This window comes from Castanea sativa, chromosome 6 (genome assembly GCF_040712315.1).
Source record: "Castanea sativa cultivar Marrone di Chiusa Pesio chromosome 6, ASM4071231v1".
In the NCBI taxonomy this organism is placed as follows: Eukaryota; Viridiplantae; Streptophyta; class Magnoliopsida; order Fagales; family Fagaceae; genus Castanea; species Castanea sativa.
The window spans coordinates 50,718,347-50,740,430 of NC_134018.1; the positions used below are offsets into that span (position 1 = coordinate 50,718,347).

The 22,084-nt window shown below is 35.9% G+C and overlaps 2 protein-coding genes across 2 annotated transcripts; both read right to left on the bottom strand.

Annotated features, from left to right (window-relative positions):
- Nucleotides 1-7,138: 7,138 nt before the first annotated feature.
- Nucleotides 7,139-8,022, bottom strand: LOC142640476 (large ribosomal subunit protein uL11-like). Its single transcript, XM_075814596.1, has one exon. It carries the CDS (start codon nucleotides 7,883-7,885, stop codon nucleotides 7,385-7,387), a length of 501 nt encoding a protein of 166 aa, XP_075670711.1. The 5' UTR covers nucleotides 7,886-8,022; the 3' UTR covers nucleotides 7,139-7,384.
- An 869-nt stretch (nucleotides 8,023-8,891) lies between these two features.
- On the bottom strand, nucleotides 8,892-15,898 carry LOC142640475 (mRNA-decapping enzyme subunit 2). Its single transcript, XM_075814595.1, has 8 exons — nucleotides 15,540-15,898; nucleotides 14,290-14,441; nucleotides 13,360-13,487; nucleotides 12,717-12,812; nucleotides 10,978-11,130; nucleotides 10,282-10,385; nucleotides 10,124-10,191; nucleotides 8,892-9,417 (listed from the first exon to the last, which is right to left on the bottom strand). The coding sequence occupies exons 1-8, from the start codon at nucleotides 15,617-15,619 to the stop codon at nucleotides 9,236-9,238; spliced, it is 963 nt and encodes a 320-aa protein (XP_075670710.1). The 5' UTR covers nucleotides 15,620-15,898; the 3' UTR covers nucleotides 8,892-9,235.
- Nucleotides 15,899-22,084: the final 6,186 nt, after the last annotated feature.

Consider the following 22,084-nt stretch of genomic DNA (forward strand, 5'->3'; position numbering starts at 1 on the left):
ATTTTACCTCTTCCTCCTCCCTCCCCCTACTAATGCACCACCATAGGCAAAAGAGTATATGAGAACTAAAAATTCATTGTGAAATATAGAATTAAACATAAAATCGTTGAAGTTTATTTAGTTGTTAAAGAACAAATGACTCGAGTTCAAATTCCACCGACAGCAAAAGCTAATGTGTATTTTACTTTTACCCTGAGAATAATAAAAAAATTAACAAATAAAAAATATTCAAATCTATCACATATATAACAAACAAAAAAAATTGCAAAGTAGCAAATAGAACTTCCTGTAAAATTAAAGAGTACTTTTCACACAGTAGTGTAGCCCATTTGATTTAGAGAAGTGCTACATCCATAACATTTTCACAACAAATCATAAGTGGTAAAGTTATTATTGGTTATAATTTGAATCCATAACTTAAATTATTTTTTTATCCATTCGTAATAACAAATAATAATCTATCACCTAAAATTTGTTATACAAATATTATGAAGGGTCCGGTTAATGTGGCACACATTAACCTATCAATTTTAAAAAAAAAAATTATTGAAAATTGAAAAAACTGTCAAACTTTTTTAATTTTCGAAAAAAAAATTTTAAAAATAATAAATTATTGTGTACCCTTAGAGCATTCATTAGCAAAACCCTATTATGAATATAAAATTTTTCTTTGATTTATGACGAAAATAAACGGTTAATGTTCCAGAGTTCCACGTTGCAATTTGCTTAAAACTCAAACATGCGCCCTCTTCTCCTTTCTTTTTCCTCTCGAATCGATGCATTGGCTTTTAAAGAAGTAATTTATACTGGATTCCATACTAACCATTGACGCAAGCCAATGTGGGCCGGCTAGGCCTTGCCGACTTGGTGTAGTCTTTGGATGCTTTCCTAAAACCCCTATTCCTATGAATAGGTTACATATTTGGTTAAGGTATCTAGTCATCTAGTGAATGCGTGTAAGCAGCATAATGGTCAATTAAAATCAAACCTTTATTCTTGGCCCCAACAGCTTTATGTATTTTCTCAATAATATGTTGGTCTTATAGAGGACCCATAATTAACTTAATTATGTATTAGTCATAGCAAATTTAAACCCAAGTCATGAAACAAGGCCCATGCCAGCCCACTGCCTAAATCACAGTGTTTGTGTAACTGAGATTTTTTTTGGTGTGTGGGCCAGAACAAAGATCTTACGAATTTTGTTGGGTTTGGGCTTTTGAACAGGCCTTGCGATTATAACACGAATTAAGTAATTTAATTCTAGTTCTAAGCCCAAGGAAAAACAATATTCTCCCAAGTTCCAAGTCCCAACCATATTTAATAATAAAGAAAAAACAGAAATGGGGAAGATAGTGGTTGAAAAACGGGTGAAAGAAAAGAAAGGGTAATTTTTTCACATTTATTTTTTCACAATAGCAAGGCTATGGATTATGTGTCAGGTTATAATTGATACATAATAAAAATGGTGTTCGTAATAAACTTATGTAAAAGTATTAAATATTAAATTGGGTGTGAAATTAAGTGTGTTCGTAGAATTGTGCATAACTTTCAACTCAAATACCAAGCCATTGTCTTAATTTATACAATATCGAAGTAACTATAACTACCTCTCCCCCCTTCCCCCCTTCTTATGCGCAACTAGAAGCAAAAGAGTATACAAGTATGAAATGTTCAATGCAAAATATAGATTGAAACATAATATATTTTGAGTTTATATAATCATTAAAGAATAAGGGACTCGAATTCACACCATCACACCAACACCAAAAACCGAATTATGGTTTGGCCCAATGATTAAAAAATCATCATAGAGCGACGTATAGAAAAAAATAATAATAATAATAATAATAATGCAAAGCTTGCTGCCAAAACTAAACAATACTTTCACAAAATAGCTTATAAACCTTCCTGTCATTGAAGCCGTTTGGCGAGTACCAAATGTGATATCTTTGCCAGTTTTATTTCTAGTATTTATAAATGTACCTAAGTTAAGTAGCATTGTCTACCACGTAAAACTGAAACAAGGTATCCCTTCGTAAGCAAACTTAATTGTTTCACGTGTTATTGGTTTCTCTTCAAAGCCCTTAAGTTACTGATTAGCAAGGAAAACCAGTTTTTCTCTATATGGGGTATATAATGATTATTCTTGTCAGACATCCATTTAAAAAGACTTGAGAGAAATTGGTTTTTAGTTTAAAAAGTTTTATTTAAAATCATATCTTTATCTTAAAATTATATTTTGTTGAATATTGCCTCTAATTTCTAATTAGTTTTGTTTTGAGTTTCTTTTGCATGATAAGAAAGGTTTTTCCTCTGTCATAGAATGAAAATAATTCTTTATTGAAGAGGTAATGAGTATTCCTTATTTATCAAGGAATAGAATTGAAGTCTTATAAATAAACATTGTTGCAAAAAGTTTGATGGCTTTTGCTCAAAGTTCCTCCCACAAGAGGTGAAAAGCTCTTAGAAGAACATGAGTGAGTTTCTTTGAAGAGCAGTTCGATGGCTTTTGCCCAAGGTTCCTCCCATGCGAGAAGAGGTGAAAAACTCCTAAAAGAACATGGTGAGTTTCTTCAAATAGTGGTTGGTAGATTATTTAGATTAAAAGATTACCCATGGTTGTGTGTTGAGAGTTGTTTGTTTTGTGAGTGTAAGAGAGTTATTGGGTGTATTGGGTTTGTGAGTTTATGTTAATGAGGTTTGTGAGTGTTATTGTATGAGATGTAAACATTGATATATATTGTTGTAATCAATATTGTTGATAGTGGATATTTTGATTGACGTGGACATAAGCATGGAGTTGGCTGAACCACGTTAAATATTGTTGTCTCTTATAGATGTTTTATTTTCTTGTTCGTGTGTATGCACTTCCACTACTGCTAGCACCAAATCACAATAATTGATATTAGAACTTTCGCTGTTGCACAACATATTTAAATAATAATAAAAAAGAGTTTAGATTAGGTCTAGCCATCTAGGTATCCACGGGCAGGAAATTCAAGTAGGTATGAAGTAGGGGCAATAATCAGGTTTTAGGGTCCAAGTATCCATGGGTAAAATTTTCGGGTCACTTAGGAGAGCTATGTTAAATTTCAAAACATTATTTCTTCTCAAGTTTCCTAATTTCAAAATCATCTCTCCTGGGGTTGTGGAGCATAATCTCAAAGACCCACAGAAAAAGCAATATCTTTAATTTTATCGGTAAATAAGAAGCTCTATTAAAAAAAAGGGGGAAAAATGAAATACAGCAAAAGAAACAGTTTCCTAGTGTACAAGGAAACCAAAAAAAAATCAAATCAAATCAAATCAATCTTGATTAAGAGCCTTGGGAAAGACCATTGTGACCATTTAGAGTTTCTCATGTTAAAAGAAAATAGAATTTTGTATCTCATAACCTAGCTAGACATGTCAGCAGTTTAGTGGTTTGGATGGAGGAGGTTCCTTCCCACATTCTACATGTAATTTTAGCTGATTATGGCTAATTTTTTCATTAATAGTTGATTCAGTTTGTTTCTCTTAAAAAAAAAAAAAAAAATGCTAGAACCCCCCACATCATAAATAAATCGATATCAAATTATACAAAACCAAATAAGAAAGTTTTCTAAATAGAAATGCATAACAATTAACAAATCCAAAAATCATTCTACCAAGTTGAAGATCCTCTTGAGAACTTAGACGGAGTCTGAAACTTTGAAGGAAAGAAGACCTAATAGTCACGAAGGTTTTCTAGGCAACATTGAGCAACTTCATTGTTTGGATAGGCCACAACTTTCTAAAATAATATGGAGTCTATTAATGGCTATCAAAATTCAACGATAACTGATCAATATTATCCATCAAAATTATCAATAACAATTTTCAACAATAACTGATCGATATTATCCATCAAAATTATCGATAACAATTTCCAAATGTCAAAAGTCTGCATCCTGTAGAAGCAGAACTCAAGACCCCAGTCCAAAGAAATGACTTCACAAGCAAGCCATTTCCAAAATTCCAGAACAAACTATAACACACACACACCAGCCTACAATACAGAGTGTGGTCTGCTAGAAGGGCACCTTACAATCCGTTTGGAAGAAGGGAAATAATGAAAAAAATGTAATAAAAAGGATCTTAAAGAGACATTTTAGTTATTTCCTTAATTCAATAAGAATGAATGGAAGGGCTATGATGGAATATTCATTCCATTTCCTCCAAAGCATTCCTCCCAATCACACATTCCAATTCCGTTCTTTTATGATTTATGAGGTACATTCCATTATTTTATAAACTCCCAAACATAGTTTAATGTGTTTTTTACCCCATTTTCTGAGCTATAAAAGACAAGAAATAATATATATCCCTTTACACCCGCAAAGGGAAGCAGATTTTTCTGACAGAACTAATAAAAGTGAAAAGACAAAACCCTTAGCAACACACAGTCAAGTTCTATTTCATATGTCTTAACTAAATAATTAAGAATGCATTACCATCAGTAACAAAACCGACAAGTGAAAGCAGGTTTAATCACAAAAAGATCAAGAAGATCCTCACTAAGGACACATCGGAGAAATAGACCCTTAAGCTCTTTCTTACTCGGCCATCAGCGATAGTTAAATCAATACACCATTGACTAAAGTTGCAGCAAAAACAACAACAAAACCTTAGTCCCAAAATTTTGGGTTAGCTATAAATCCTTAACAAATTAAGATTGGGTCAATCACATGAATTCTTTTTTTCCATTCTATCCTATCTAAAGTCATGCTCTCTTTTACTTCCCTAATTAACATGTCTTTTTTTTTTTATTACTTCTACTAATATTATTTTTGGCATTACTCTACCTCTTTGTGTTCCCTCAACTTGGATCAACTTACTCCTTCTTACTAGTTCATTACTCTCTCTCTCTCTCTCTCTCTCTCTCTCTCTCTCTCTTTGAATATGACCAAACCATCTTAAGCATTTCTCCCCCATCTTTTCATCAATAGGGGCAACCCCTATCTTTAAATGGAGTTGCTCATTTTGAATCCTATCTTTAGTAGGAGTGTCAATGTTCGACCTAACCCGCGAATACGACCCAACCCGCGAATACGACACAAACCCGACACGGGATTTTGCAAGTTAGAGTTGGGCCTTAATGGGTTTGGATCATAAATGGGTCAACCCGAAATGGACACGATAAGAAACGTGTCATAAGCGGGTCAACTCGCGTAACCCGCAATAGACACGTTTGACACGCCAATTTATTTGTGTTAACCCGAAATGACCTACTTAACACAACCCGTTTAACTCGTATTACAAATAAATATTCATTTTATTTTAGATTTGTCAAATACTTATCCAACATATATTTTTAAAAAAAGAAAAGTGAGTAATTACAAAAAACTTATAAGGGATATAATTGAAAATTGAAACTTTACAAATCCTAGATCTCTAAACCCTACAACCCCTAAATCTCTAAACCTTCTTAAAAATATCTAATTTTATTTTAGCTGTACTACTCACTCTACTATTTTATAAACTCACGCCCAATTCTCAAACTCAAAGTCTCAAACCGGTTATTTCTCTCTCTCTCTCTCATGTGTTTAGTGAGTTTTAGAATTAAAGAAAACCGTTTTCTTAGTATTTCAAAATTCTGTAATAATTTTTTCTGCATAATGTTTTTGTTCTACAAACTTTGAACCCATATGCCATTATTAATATATGAGATATATTAATTGTTAATTAAAGCTACAGTTGTAGCCTTTGTCTTGTGCTGTGTTTTTTTTTTTTTGGTGTTTGTATTAGTGTCAAACATCGTCTGCATATCTTGCTTTTAAAATTGTTGAGGCATGATCATATTTTGTAACTACTAATACTTATTTATATATATATTGGCATAGAACTTGTACAAATGAAATTGGATGAGCTTGTAGAAAATGTTATGAATTTGGACATCAACAAAGAATCTATGAATGATAATTGTAGTCATAGTTAGAATTAGTCTACTGTCTGCCCCAATTCTTCTAATATTGATACTTAGCATTTGGCGAGTTCCAAGGATATTATATTTTTGTTGAACTATGTTATTTCATTTTTGTTAAACTATGTTATTTTGAATTTGGGTTGAAGTGCATGCACTTCTTTTAGAGTGTAAAGAACTTATTTCTAGATGAATGTTATATTTTTGTTGAACTATATTATTTTGAATGTGGGTTGAAGACTTGAAGTATATATATTGCTTTTGGGATGTAAAAATAATAATTTCTAGATGAATGTTATATTTAATATTATATAGGTTGAAATAGGTTGTATTACATCCGTGTCAACCCAACACGACTCGTTTATTAAGTGTTTCAAATGGGTTGGGTCAAGTCAACCCGCCTTATTAACATGTCAAGTTAGGGTTGAAGAATCATGACACAATTATTAAATAGGTCGGGTTAGAGTTGAGCTATTTAGTCGAATCCTACGTCGACACGACACGAACCCGACACTAACCCGAATTGACACTCCTAATCTTTAGAAATATTCCCACTTATCCATCTTAACATTCTCATTTCTACTACAATCATTTTATAGATATGTTGCTTCTTAACACCCAACATTCGGTACGAGCATAGCTGGTCGCACTCGTATATTAGTCTTATAAAATTTTTCATTTAACTTAATAGGTATTCTGCAATCACATAATATTCTTGACGCACTTCTTCACTTCATCCACCATTACATTCCAATGTTCCATGTACCCCATTGTAGTCCTACTTAAACAAAAGCACACACTAGAATCTAAAGGCTTAAAAAAAACATCTAGGAGCAATACATTATTCCATCTCACTCTTTTTTTTGGTTTAGTTATTAATTTATTAAACAAGACTACTTTGGTTACATACAGAACCATAATGATTCAAAAAACTGACGAATGGGAGTTACTATCAGCAAATCCTCATGCCTGAGACCAATCCAACAACAATCTAGCAAACACCACTATCAATTGTATCCCTATAATTTCCATATCCTCATATATACGAGGATTCCGTTCCCACCACAACATCCACATCAACAACAAACACAACACAACCAAATCAAATGCTATAAGATTATGCTAAAAACCATTATTCAATCTCATTCATACCGCCACAAAATCCATATCAACATAATGCTATGCCAAAAAAGGAACTGTAAAACTAATAAGTAGTCCATATAGAATTAAATTTAGACGTTGTTCTAAACCAGCATTATCAGGATTCAAAAATAGAGCCTAAAAAAAAACTGAGAAATTTAGAGATAGAAAATAAATACACAACAACAACAGTAGCGAATACAGTCTAATAACCCACCATTCTCAAAATTCTAACAAAAGCAATCAAACTGAGACAATAAAATAAGAAGAAAAAGCGAGCAAACCTCGCGATCTCTCTCTCTCTCAGTCGAGAGGAACCTCCACGTCACCATCGGAAATCTCCTGCTGCAAATCCTTAGGGTCTTTGCCATCGACGGTGCATCCGACGGAGACACAGGTTCCAAGAATCTCCTTCACGGTTCCACTGAGGTCCTTAGCCATTGACCTAGGGCGCATCACCTTGGCGATCTCGACGACGTCGTCGAGCGAGATGTTGCCGTTGTGCTTGATGTTCTTGGTCTTCTTGCGATCGCGCTCGGGTTCCTTGAGAGCTTTGATCACTAAGGCGGCGGCGGAGGGGACAACCGAGACCTTGGCTTGGCGGTTCTGGACGGTGAGCTTTACGGTGACGCGGAGGCCCTTCCAATCCTTGGCGGTCTCCTTTGCGATGTCTTCTCCGATCTTTTTGGGGGAGAGACCCAAGGGACCGATCTTTGGGGCGAGTGAGCTGGCGGCTCCGACCTCGCCGCCGGTGACTCGGACGTAGACGTCCACCACTTGGGAGGGGTCGAGCTTTGGAGGCATGGTGGCAGGTTTTCACAATGTGCAAGTGGTGGAGGAGGAAATGAAAGTTAGGGTGTTGCTCAGGTTTTATAATGCTAGGGTTTTGGGGTTTGGGTTTTTTCTTTTTCTTTTTTTCTTTTTTTTTTACAGGTATAGTTTGGAGTGGTGTGTTTGGTTACTAATCTTTAGATTTAAGAAAGTCATCAGGTGTCTTTTTCTTTTTTCTTTTTTCTTTTTTCTTCTTTGGGTTTAGGTTTTTAATATTTATTTTTATATATTCTAAGTTTTTTTTTTTTTTTTTTTGACAACCATATTTTAATATAATTTCTTCATAAGATGGAATAAACCAAAGAAAATAAGTTATATCTAACTACATTCTCCAAAATAAAAAAGTTATATCTAACTAAGCTTCTAATATTTGTGTGGTTCTTGTTATTTCCATTAGTTGCGAAAACATATTGTCTTGTAATTGTGGAGTCCTACAGAATAGAATCAAAGGGAAGCTAACAAAAGCTTGTATCTCTCAATTGATTTATTGGTATTTCTATTTCCGATGGAGTAAAAAAAATCAAAGGGAAGTAGAGTGAAAATACATTCGTCTAAAATGTAATTGTGTTCTTGAAAATTATTACTAAAGCGTTCGTTTCTAAACAATACTGTCATATATATATGTGTGTGTGTGTGTGTGTGTGTTCACTTTCTGCATTCCAGTATTTGGATTGTGGATACACATTGACTGTTAAAGTAGTAATTTCCTCGGTTGCATTAACAATTAACATGTTTCTCTTTCGGAGCATCTATGAGTTGTTAGCATTTTCAGGACATGGCATTACAAAGTGTAATGAATTTTTATTAGACAAGGGTGAGAGTGTGAAGACATAGCTAGAAGTAAAAGTAACAGGGTTCCCTTATTAATGTTCCCTAACATTGTCTGGTTCCATACCATTTTTGCATTTGATGTATAAATCCTCCCTCCATACATAAATATGCATCACTCTCTGAAAATGGCAGGGCATTACTGCAGTCAGGATCAGGATATATTTTTTCTATAATAACAATTTTGCTATCCAAGATACACCCACTGAAGCTTGAAAACAAAGAAAATTACAAGCACTGCTAAGTTGACTTTAATTCTACTGATAACAAAGATGAACAAAGTGAAGCTCATATCATTTTGCCAGAAAAGGGCGTCTGTACAGAAATATACATATAACCCAAACCTGAAAATCTGCCACAAACATATACAGCTGGTACAGCTACGAAGCCTGCAAGAAGGAAGGGTGTGGTGAATGTGTAATGATACAGGTGACACGGTGGAAACTAACCCAGCTATCTAAAACTCGAACCACTTTACAAAAACTAGTAAGGACTTCAAGCAGAAAAGGCAGTTTCCATTGCTTGAAAGATGGATGAGGTATCGAATCTAAAGTTTCTGAAGCTCTTGCCAGGTGCTGGGTTATCAGGCTCAGGTTTAGTTGACTGGTTCTCAATTATCATTGGGCTACTGCTGCTATTCCCAGTTGAACTGTTCTTTGCTTTCCAGACACACATTCCTGAACAAAATTCATAACATGCTCATCATCAGCAAAAGCAGACAAAAAACCATCACATCACCAGGGATTCACAAAGAAAAAAAACCAAAGAAACCCATCATTTCAGGAATGCAGGATGGTGTGTACAACAAACTCAGCATTTGGCTTGGGAGCCTAGATGCTCTGAAGTTCCAAGTTAGACAAGCAACATTGTGGTGTTAAAACCCTTTGTCTTAGCCTCACCAACAACAGGGTTCATGAGAACTTGGAACTAGAAAGCAGCCTGGAATCTGGACAGCCTTTTTCACTCCCATATTTTCCAATTTTCCCCATTATTTCTCAACAAATCTAGTGGAAAGCTCTAATAACTGACCATAGGAATAATCATCTTCAGTTGGAAGTTGCAACAAATTAATATTATCAATTTATCCTAAAGAGTAACCTAAAATCATCACTCAATTCCACCTCCCAACTTGAGATCTTCCACAAAGGGCGATCAAATATTCTTCATTGTAAAGATTAGCTCTTTTTAGTTCTAAAAGGGCCCATAGGACCAAGATGCTCAGCTTTATTAGTCCTATTAACATCAATGTTTTGTTTTGCTTTTTGTTTTTTGTTTTTTGTTTTTCCCACCTCTTTCCCTTCTCTAGTATCCGTTTGTTAGATTCATATAATAACCTGATATTTATAAGCTATCACATTTTCAAGAGAACAGGGGAGGAAAAACCTTTGAGAGGCATGTCAGATTTTGGAGCTATTGGGGGCTGATGTGTTGAAATCCATGATTTCAAAGATCTGCATGAAGAAATTGAATCTTTTAAGCACTGGACAAAGATGTTAAAACACCAAAGGAAATAATCAAAATAATAGAACATAAGTACTCACGCCAAGAAGGGGGCCACCATGTAAAGCTTGAGGCCAGTAATCCCACGAGATATCACATCGTCATTTGCTGGCTGAAGTTCATCAAGCCGTTGCCATGCAATTTCCTGCAAGCAGAAAATAAAAAAGAATGCCATTCAACATTACAATTATCCACAAGCTACTAGGTATAACATTCTGTCTAACAATGATTAAGAACCCTAACTCTCCCATAAAAGGACCCTTATTTGACTAGTAACAAATTAAAAGCCACTCAAATCAAGAAAATAACAAACCTAACTCTAAAATTTCAAAAATTACAAGAAAAAAAATGATAACAAATAGACCCCTGTATTCTTCCCTACATCATGTAGGGAGACCCCCATGTCAATGATAATGACAATCAGGAAGTGGTAACCCCAAAACAAGAAAAAGCAAAAGACAGGTCAATGCCCCCAACAGCCAAAACAAAAATTTAAGTACAAGTTCCCAATGACTCCCCAAAGCAAGAATTAAGGGTTCTGGTCACCGTCACACACCACCTGAAGTTTTTGAGATCCCCCCTCGAAAACAGGAGAGTTTGGCCAAACCATGAATATAATCTTCCATATTAATAAGAAATGTGTAATTCTATGCAAAAGAAACTTTTTGGTTATTCCCCTCTCAGTCTTGCTAAGCAAAAAATTAAGAATAAATACATCTATGGAGATGATCACATACACTGATCTCTTTTTTGGTAAGTGGAGCAAAGGAAGTGTCATCTTTCACACCAGCAATTATGTAGAGCCGCACTCGCTGCTGTCCAAATATCGACTCAATGTATTCATCTTTGTTAAGAAACTTAGAAACATCAAAACCTGTTTCCTCCAGGACCTGCATTCAACACAGAGAACAAATGGGTCAACATTCATATCTGCAAGACCGCATTGCACGCCTGCATCGTGGGGAAGAGAAAAAAGAGAGAGAGATTTAGGTTACCAACTATAATTGGCATTCTTTGAGAAAATTCAATCAGAAACTGGTTTTCTAAGCTAGTAGGACAAAAAATGTAGTGAATCAATTGTTTCATTAAAAAAAAAATTGAAACAAAGCACTTTAAAATCCAAATTGGTTATCATCAGTGAGCACACATTAGGGCTGTGAAAAGAAAAACAAAAAACCAAAAACAAAAAAAAAACCAAAAAAACCAAAAATTGTGTGTACTGAACTGACAAACCGAATTTCTTGGTTTCAGTCAGTTAAGTTTTAGGTTTTCATTTTTTTCAGTTTTGGTTTTTACTTTGATCTTGATTTTGGAAATTTCCACCCCAAAACCAACCAAAGCTTTTATATTTTTTTAAAAAAATTTCCGGGAGGGGTGTATTTCCTTAGTATAGTACTTTCAACATTTTATAAAATTTTATTATCCTAATCTAAATCCCCCATCCCCCACAGCCCTCATTTTATTTCTTTCTAGCTCTCTCTCTCTCTCTCTCCCGTCATCCCCTCACCACTAGATTTCGTTTTATTCACCTTTTTTATATATACTTTTATTGTGTCTTAAGGGCTGTTTGTTAAGGACTTGTTTTACTTTATGTACCTATTATCTCTTTCTTTCACTCTCTTACTCGCCCTTAAATGTGAAACCCCTCTATTCAAATTCCCTCACTGCCCTCACCATTGTTTCACCAGTAAATTTCTTTTTATTCATTTTTCCTTTTTTTTTTTTTTGGATAAGTATACACTTCTCCTTTTATTATGTATAATAGAGGCTGTTCGTGAATGCAATCTGATTTTATTTTTTTTAATAAGAAATCCTAGGATCTGATTATTACCTCATTAAGGTTCAGTTCAGCCCAAAAGAACCCCCTGAACCCCAACCAAACCATACCAAGCTCCCTAGCACACATCTTTACAATAAGTATGTCACAATCTAAATATTAATGGCAAAAGGTTGTGTTATCCCATAGACGGATTAAGTAAAGGAAAGAGTAATAAAGAACTCTTAAACTTTGCTTCATACTATACATTGCAGGTAAAAGAATCACATGGGACTCCAGAGTATATTTTAAAAGAAAAAAAGGAAAATATTTATATTTTTTCTTCTTTCATGTGTGATGTCTCTCAAAAGTGGAGGTTGTTATCACCCCCCCCCCCTCCCTCCACAAACAAAGTCATGTCAAATGTAGACAGCTCTGAACATATACACCACTTACATGCAGAAGGCTAAATTGTATATATACATGCATCCATATCTATCAAATTTTCTAATTAAGTTGCGCATTTTCTAGCCCACATCAAATAAGAAACTGGAAATACAAAGATAACTCCAATATTTAAAACTTCATTACAACAATGCTGTCACGTGTACAACTTTGTTAGCAATGATTCAAGTCAGTAGAAATGAGTGTCTAAACTCAATTTAAAAACCAAAAAAAAAAAATCAGGTGTACAAAATATGCCGCAAGAAAGAAGCTTACTTCTCTGATGGCACATGCGTGGTCTTCCTCATCTTTGTTCTTTTTGCCTCGTGGAAAACTCCAGCTTGACCCTTTCCAACCCTTCACTAGCACACACTGTCAATGGCATGAACAAGAGTAAAGTTAAATCTAACATACAATTCTAACTAAATCATTAAACCAGATAACTCCAATAAGATTATCCAATGGAAGAAATCTTCCGCTTGGAGATTCAATTTTTTTTTTTTTTAAAGTACTCCTGCATGGAATTTATGATGTATTCATATGCTGATGCATCTCTGGTCAATGGAGACAGCAACTAGTGAAGGTAGATGGTAGACATGTATCAATACATAATCACACATTTTCATACCACCACAACATTATATAATCACCATCTGTAAGTTAAATTAATTTATAAAAAATAAATTTAAAAAAAAAAAAGATTATTAGCTAAACACACACACACACACACACACACACACATATAGCAACTATTTTGTTGATAACTTGATAGAGGGAGGATTTGAAACCTAGACGTCTTGGTTGGATACACCAAGAGGAGGTAGCTAAGCTACAAGGCTTTTGGCATATATATAACAACTTTACTAAATAAAAAAGGCCCAAGACGAGTATGAGTTAGCTTCATCCCAAAGAGACATACCCGTTCATAGGTCTCATCCAAAATGATTGCCCCAGTAACAGGAACTCGGACCTTGTAGGAAGTGAAGTCCTTAAATATGTCATCCAAATGGGCAACATAAGGTTTTAGGACGTCACATCTGTTGAATACTACAATATATTAAGGAAAGAATATTATACATTCACAAAGATAGAGAATTTATACATACATATATACATATACACACACATAGGATTAGCTATTTTCTTTATCTTCAAATTAGCAAAGACCACACAAACCATCATACAAATTAAAAAAAAAAAATTGATAAGTCACAAACCATCATACAACTTCCTGATCTTTTAGAGCAGGAGGAACAACCAATATGGGCTTTTCCAGTTTATATTTAGAATAGACTACCACTGAAATTTTGTGATCATATAATAGAAATGTAATACTTGGCTTAAGATATCAGACTATTAAGAATAAGAATGCTTCCTTCACGTTGTGGATGCCACATAATAAATGGCAGTGTCATATTACAAGGTACACTGAGAACGTGTGAATGAGTGCTTGTTTATGTGTCTGTCCATGCATGCATGCATGTACACACTGACACAAAGGCATGCCTTTTTCTGCATGCGCTGATGGTGGATTGCAATTCCACAGCTAACAAGGTGGGCCACAAAAGTATCCAGCTACAGTGAATGACAAAAACACCATAATATTGCATTCAGTAATAATTGAGCGACATGAATGTAATATGTTTAGAGTCTAAACAGGTTGCATTTGTCTTTAGCTTGATATAGCTTTTCTAGTACAGTAAAAATTCATTCCACCAGAAGATGCAAAGTTATAGAGTTGCATTCAAACAAACAGTAAGTTTGCAGATAACAGTATATCATGGAAATGATTTTTTTGTTTGCGGTGGGGGGGGGGGAGAGGGAGGGAATGGGGAGATGCACAGGATACATAAAGATGTGAACTCCTTCAGAGTGAATGACTTCAGCGATGGATTTTTTTCCACTGAATTGTCTTCATAGAACCAATGTGCATACTCCACAAGAAACAAAATTCTCTCAAATGACTGGAGGTCTTCTTTTGGCACATTTAAAACAAACCGACTGCAGAAAATTAGTAGAAGAAGACTTTAGAAATAGAAGAAATCAAGCGTAAAAATATTACAAACAAAACATGATGAGGGGAGGGGAATGGTTCCCAATCCCATATATTTCAAATTTAGGAATTATAAAATATAAGCCTAAAATGAAACTAAAACCCATTTTTTTTCTGCAACAATTACAGGAATACTTGTGTACCCCAACATATCTGCAAACTCCTCCAACATTTACATAAAAATATACCATAAAATTATGTCAAAACAATCATAGATAGCTCAATTCTCAGTTCTCACTGAAGGGTTTCAGAATTGTGGTGGCTGAAAATTTCTCAATTCATCAATGCAGTAACATGATGAACTCGCCATCATCAATTTAGCACCAAAGGTTTGTACTATAATCACATTGAACTTGAGCACATATTATAATTAGTGATATAGAAAATTATCCAAAGAACTCTAAGCACAAATTACAAAGTGATATATCTTTAAACAAGCACACTCCCGTCAATTTAACCCGACTTAAACATCCATTCTTGTAACATTGCCATATCGACCGAAAGACTTGGACCTTTCATCTTTCCATTTAGGGAGTAACAAATGATAGTTCACGTGATCTACTACCACAGAATCTTAAAACCAAAACCTACATTGACCAATAAAATTACTTAACTAAATTGTACAACCTAATCACCTATGGTTTCCCACTTTAGTTAGGATGGGCTCTAAGTTGAGTTGATGATTTTCTAACTATCCAAACCACAAAATAACTACAAATTTCTTTGCAATCAAAATTAGACCAATGCTTAACTAAAACTCTTAATCATCCACAGTTTCCAAAACTAATTCTACAAATTATAGCTCATCTTGGCACAATCAAGTAACAAAAATTAACTAAGCCCTAAAACTTTCATCTCAACAAATCAACATGTTTTAAAAAAAAAATTAAACCGAAATGAGAAAGGTAGAGAGGAAAATTTGGAAAATAGTCTATTAAACGGAAGATTCTAGAGTTTTCTTGCAAAATTTTCCCGGAAACCAAACAGCAAGTTAAGGAATCAGGAAAAAGAGAGAGAGAGAGGAGAGAGAAGAGATTGGTACGGACCTGCAGAGATCGTCGAGGAGTTCCTGAGGAGGGAGGCCGCTTTTCAGTGCAGCACTAGAGGAGCGGTGCATGCCGGACATGGCTGGGCTGGCTTTGTGATTTTTGAACTCTTACCACGGATTATAAAAAAGAAAAATTAAAAAAAAAAAAACCCTAATAATAAAAATAAATCTTTGTGTTTCGGCGGAGAAGGAAGAGGAGCTCTTCCAGTTCGCGGTGGTTTTTTTTTTTATAAGACCGAAAGAGCCCCGTAGAGATCGAGACCTCTAGCAGAGAAGAGCAAGTAGTGGCGACCTTCGCCGCTTCCCGAGATTTGATCAATTTTCGTCGATCTTTGGACTCGGGTTTTATAGTGACCCGATGTCTGCGAATACGCAATCGGTCAATATAATAATAAATTAGTACGACTATTTTTTTTTTTTTTTGAGAAATTAATTAGTATGACTATGACTATGAACAACTATGAACTATGTAGTACACACTACATACTACATAGTATATACTTATCCAAAAAGAATAAATATATGAAAAAAAAATGTGGGTTTGCCATCAAATTTTATGAAATTTTATATGAGGATAATGTTTGTAGCTCTTATTTCCAACTCATCATGTGACGATTTATAAGATACTATTCGAGTATATTATTTAAAAAAGTTATGTGATTTATTAAAATTATGTGACCAAAATTATATAACGATGGTCTCTTCAATAATTACATCATAGGTGAGAAATATGGTAGTAATAAAATTATGTAGCTCATTTACTATTTTTGTAATGTTTTTAAACTAATATGAGAAAATAGGTAAACCATTTATTTTTTTTAGTTAAAACAATTTTTTTTTTAATGTTTGGTTTATGCTTGTGAAATTATTTAAAAGACATTTTAGGCATAAAATTTATGTAACATGTAAATTGTTTTATGCCTCTTGAAGCTAATTTCCCTAATTAAATTGAAATTGTTTTCAAATTGGACAACATTTTAGTTGGACCAAACTCCCAAAATGCGAACATATTGTTATGTCTATCATTTTTTTTTTTTTTTGATTTGATGTCTATCATTAATTTCAATAATTGTAAATAATACTAGTTATTGTTTGTTTCAATATTGGTAACATAATAAAATTCAGTATCTCATTTTGAAATAGATGTATAACTAAGAACTATAGAGCACTATAATCCACTATATGTCTATCAATGTCAAAGGACTAGAGAAGAAATACTTTCTTTGCTTCATTCATAGCCACCCCCCCCCCCTCCCCCCTCTATTGTTTACATATATTTTGGTAATCTCCTTAATCATTTACAACTTCATAATGCTGAGAAGATAATTCAGTTCTTAATATGTGTATATATATATATATATAAAAATTATAAATGAACAACAAGATTTTATAATGAAAATAGATAACTACATAACAGGAGGAACATTAGCCTCATCCCTGATTATATAAGGACTGCCATATTTGCTTCCCTAGGAACCCAGCAAGCCACGACATTTAAACGGGTCTCCATGTGGCACTAACCTTTTGCATAATCTTTTTGATCCTCCATGATATTTTTGAACCAAGATTATATACTTTTGTGAAACAGTTTTTACAATCACCTTCAAAGGTTATGGTTTGAGCTAAGAAAGACTTCCCATCTCAGAGCCCCCATGCCTAGTGAGGGAAGTTGGTGTTTGCTTTTTTTGGAGCAAGCAAATATTATTTCCCTCTCTAGTCTCTTGCAACCACCGCGATCATTGAGGTAGATTGACCCACAGTAGGGTTGATGGTGGCTCTTGGTGACTTGGACCAATGGCTGACACTCTTCAGTATAATTATGAATTAAGATTCCGTGCAATTGCTATATGCAATTGAACCATGTAATTACTTCATTTCCTTCACAAATTTTTTTACATTTTTAATTTTTTAACTTCAACTTTTTACTTTTTTAAATATTTTTTTATTTAGTGGTCGAGATTGAAAGATTCTTTTTCTAATTTTCAATTTCAACCATCTATTACTCTTTAATCAGGTGCATATTAAGGGACCACCATTAATGTCACCTGATGATGCGAAGAAAATAAATAGGCTGGATGCTTCGAATTTGCGAGGACTACTAGCTGTCTTGATGGCCTGAAAAAGAAAAAACAACGATCAAATGTGACCGGGGTTGCCGGCCAAGAACCCTCCGATAGCAAAGTTAGTTTTCTCTTTATAATTTTGGAGTTCCAACTTTTCAGGAAATATAAAAATGTACCTTTGTCTAGTCTGAATGGGCCTTTATATAGTGCACCCTAGGAACAGTTATTAGACTTGTAACCTCCCGTATATTTAAGGAGGTTTGAGGGTTCAAGGATAATTTTCACAACTATTTAGGAGTTACATTTTACACACATAACTGTCACTGGAAGTTATGCGTGTGATAAAGAGTTGTAGTACCGAATCAGGAATTTTCCTAAATGTTGAGATTTCATCCTGGGGTCTTCCTGACTTGCCTCCGAGGAAGGTCATTCCTCTATGGACGACCTTCTCACGAACGAGGTTGATGGTTCCTTTGGACAAGATGAAACGGTTTTGTCATTCGACCATGCAAAGCTCGTCCAAGCATTTTCCTGCATGGACGACCTCCTCAAGGACGAGGTTTCTACAACCTTTGCTTTCCTGGCCTTGTCCTGGATGACCCCTATGGACGATATTGGAGTTGTATTTTATCATACCCCATCAGTTGCCCCCTTGTCTATGGGTCGTCTAGGAAATACATAAACTGACGTCACCTTTTGGACGTATGTTTTTACATTAGCTGTTAGGTGTGCCACGTGTCATGATCCAATTGGTGACTGGTCACGTTAACTCGTTTTTTGAGGAACATGTCATGCATCACATTCTAGCTAGTTGTGTCACTTCGAGTACTAGAGCTTGTTGCCTATAAATAGTGAAATTCCTCCGCTACCCTCCGTATTTCTAAAATTTTCTTCTTTGACATCCCTCGTCTAGAAGTTTCCTGCGTCCACAGTCTCCCTTCATCTAGATCCAGGTATTTTCTCCATCCTCGTCCTCAAGTTTTAAGCTTTCTTAAAGAATGTCCGAGGTGGTCCTTTCCTCATCTAGCAATAGTGTCGATAAAGCCATAGACGAGTATCATGATCGTAGTAGTTTTAGCGAGTCTAGTGATAGTAGTAATGGTTACAATAGCAGCAGTGGGGGAAACACTACAGACGAGTATACGTCTGATGTCCATGGGGTTACCTTAGAGGTACTCCAGGAAGAGCTTAGGACGAGGGCTGAGTCCTGGTCTAGGGCTGGTACAAGTGCTCCCTCGTCTTCCGCTCAAGACGAGGAAGAGGTAGCTTATAGTTGTGTTGTTAAGATTGCCTTTAAGACAGACGAGAGGAAATTAGGCATCCTTAAGACTTGGTACCAGATTCCTGAAGACTTGAATCCCAAGGTACCTGTTCATGATGAGTGGTGTTGTTAACCCCGTTTTGGTGCTGGCATTTATGAGACTTATCTCTTGAGGGGTTTGAGGTTGCCCTTAATGACTTTACCAGGGAGTTGTTTTCTAAGTTAGGTTTAGGTATATGCCAGTTCAACCCCAATGCATGGAGGCTAATTGTCGCTATGCAAGTTTTGTGGAGGGAGGTGTTTGAGGGGGATCGTCCTCTTACTGTGGACGAGTTCCTCTTCTGCTACAAGCCCTCTGAGATTAACCAATCCCTTTGCTTTTATCAATTCACAGCCAGAGGAAGAGACTATAGGCTAATAAAGTCCTTAGTCACCTCAGATAGGAAATGGAAGACGAAGCTCTTCTTCGTCTCTGGCTTTTGGGCTGGATGCCCTATTGAGGTTGGTAGGGACCCATTCCCTCTCTACACAAGAAAATTAGGGAACCTTCGTCCTAAAGGTACGTCTGTAGTTGCCATTTCACTACCTGTTATTTATTATTGATTGTAGTCGTCTAAACACACTTTTTTTTAGGTGCTAGACGGCCTCATTTGAGTAGGTTCTATCTTGAACGGGTCCAAAAGGCACGTCTATATACTGACAGGACTTTTCATTTCTTGGTAAGCCTTCAACGTCTTGCCACTTAGGGATCAGGTCCAGAGCCATCCGCTGAAGCTATTGCCCACGAGCTCACTATTCGTAGACGTAAGTTCTCATTTTCTCTCCTTTTCTCTTTTGTTTTTTGGTGACTGGCGTCTTTTTTGTCAGGAATGGCGACGATGAAGGAGAACAAGGGCAAAGAAGTGGTAGACGAGGCAGCTGGGCAGGGGGTGGAATCCCAACCTCGTCTATCTACTGGTGATAAAAGAAAAAGCTTGTCAACAGGAGTTGATTTGGGGAACCTTCCGAGCAGACGTAAGGATAAAAAGGCTAAGCATAGGTTGTCTAAGACTCAGGACGCCAAAACTCAGGACAACCAAACCAATCCCTTCCTCCTCCCCCACGGTCACCTCGTCCAAATTTTGGACATTGATTTAGAGCCCAAGGGTCCTCCGTCTGTGCAAAACCCGTCCATTGCTAATGCGCCTGCCTCGTCTCAACCCCCTCAACAGATGCCTCAAAACCTTCTTGGAAATGAGGACTTGGCTTGGGAAAGGTTCGAGAAAGCTGTTACGAACAAGGATGTGACGGCATGTTATGACATGTCCTTGAAGGACTTTGAGCACTCTAGTGTTCATGACCTTTTTAAGGTATGTACTCTTTATATATGTATACCTCGTCCTATTATTAATACACGTATATATTGTAATAAAATTTTAATTTATGCAGGCAATGTCTAAGTTCATTGCTGCGTCTAGGCAAGCAACTGAGCTAGACAAGATGAGGATTCTGCTGGAGAGGACGGTCAAAAAGGGGAGGGACGAGTCTAAGAGGTGGGCTGAGGTGGCTACCAAGGCCAAGGACGAGGCAAAGAAGCTGCAAAACCACATCGAGGAGTTGAAGACTGAAGTCAAGGAGAAAGGTACTCATCTTGACCAGCTCCAGAAGAAGAATGACGAGTTGAGTGCCCATCTTGAAAAAGCAAAGGGAGACGCAGTTGCAGAGTTTAAGAACAATTCACGGATTTAATGGACACCAACTATGCAGCTGGGTTTGAAGACTTCAGGATGGACGCCATGGAGAAATTTCCCGAGATTGACTTCAGTCCCATCAAACTCAACCTTGGTGGGGTTGCTACGAGCTCCCTCCTTCAGACGAGTTCAGATGACATTAACGTTGAGGATGATGCCACCATGCAGCCTGCCCGATACGAGCCTAAGGCTGGAGACGACCCTTAGTAAATTTGTATCAGAAAAAGTTTCAGTTCCTTTCTTCCTCTCTTTTTTCTTTTTTGTAAGGTCCATAGTCTGGGACCATTTGAAATTTGCTCGTCCAGGAAATTGGGACAAGTTTATAAACAATTGCCTTTTAGGCTTTTACTTTATAAGGGTTTTTGGACGGCGATCATCTACCCTTTAAAACTTTGACTTATGAATGTTTATTTACATTATTTGTCTAATTATTGAACATATTGTTGCATGGACGAGTTTTTTTATTTTATATATACATATATCTACCACTTATGCTACTGGCTTTTATGAGATCTGCATACTCCTAAGTATTAGAGGGTTGTCCATATGCTTTTCCTATGGATGATGTTAGAGGTTCGTCCACGCGCTTTTTCTATGGACGATGTAAGAGGTTCGTCCATGCGCTTTTTCTATGGATGACCTGTTTGCATATGGACGTCTCATTTGTCATTCAACAATTTTTACAAGTATAATTCGTCCTCAAAGTGGCAGTGATGGTTTCGCTAGTTCTTTTCCTCGTCCATAGGCTAGGCAATTGGCATTCATCTTTCGTCAAGACGTTTCTAATGCTTGAGTCGTCCTAGAACACTGGAGCATCTTGGCTAGATGCTCGTCCAAGGACTCTAATGCTTCGTTGTATGCCTTTTTCTCGTCCGTCTGTTTTTCAAACAAGTATGCCTTAGCTTATTTTTTCTTAGCTTTATCCTTATTTCAAGGAAAGCTTATGAACGTTACATTCTTGCTTCCAGAGATTTTCATTTGTCTTTGGCTTTTGCCCCATTGTGAGTACTATTATGGAAATTAGATTTATGCATGAAATACATTAAAAATCCAAACCATATTATTATATAAACATTGTTCACAAATATGGCAACTGCTTAGAAGCTAGTGCCTTAGGAAAATACTTTTACATACATAACCTCGTCTTTCACAAACGTGTTTGTAGACGGTGCAAAAAGTTTAAGAACTAGTGCACTTTTTATTCTTAAAACACACCATAGTAGTAGTAAGAACACAGCAGTAAATATAAGTAGACACAGACCATAGCTGTAACTTTGTCCATAGTTGCAGCCTCGTCCTTAGAGAATTTCATCCAAGCTTATTATTGATAATACCTCCTCAGGTGCTCCATGTTCCAGGGATACTCTAACTTTCGTCCGTCCAGAGCTTCCAAGTAGTACGACCCCTGCCTCTTGCAGTTGATTACCCTATATGGTCATTCCTAATTGGGTCCCAATTTTTCATGAGCTGGATTCTTGGTTGCCAAGGA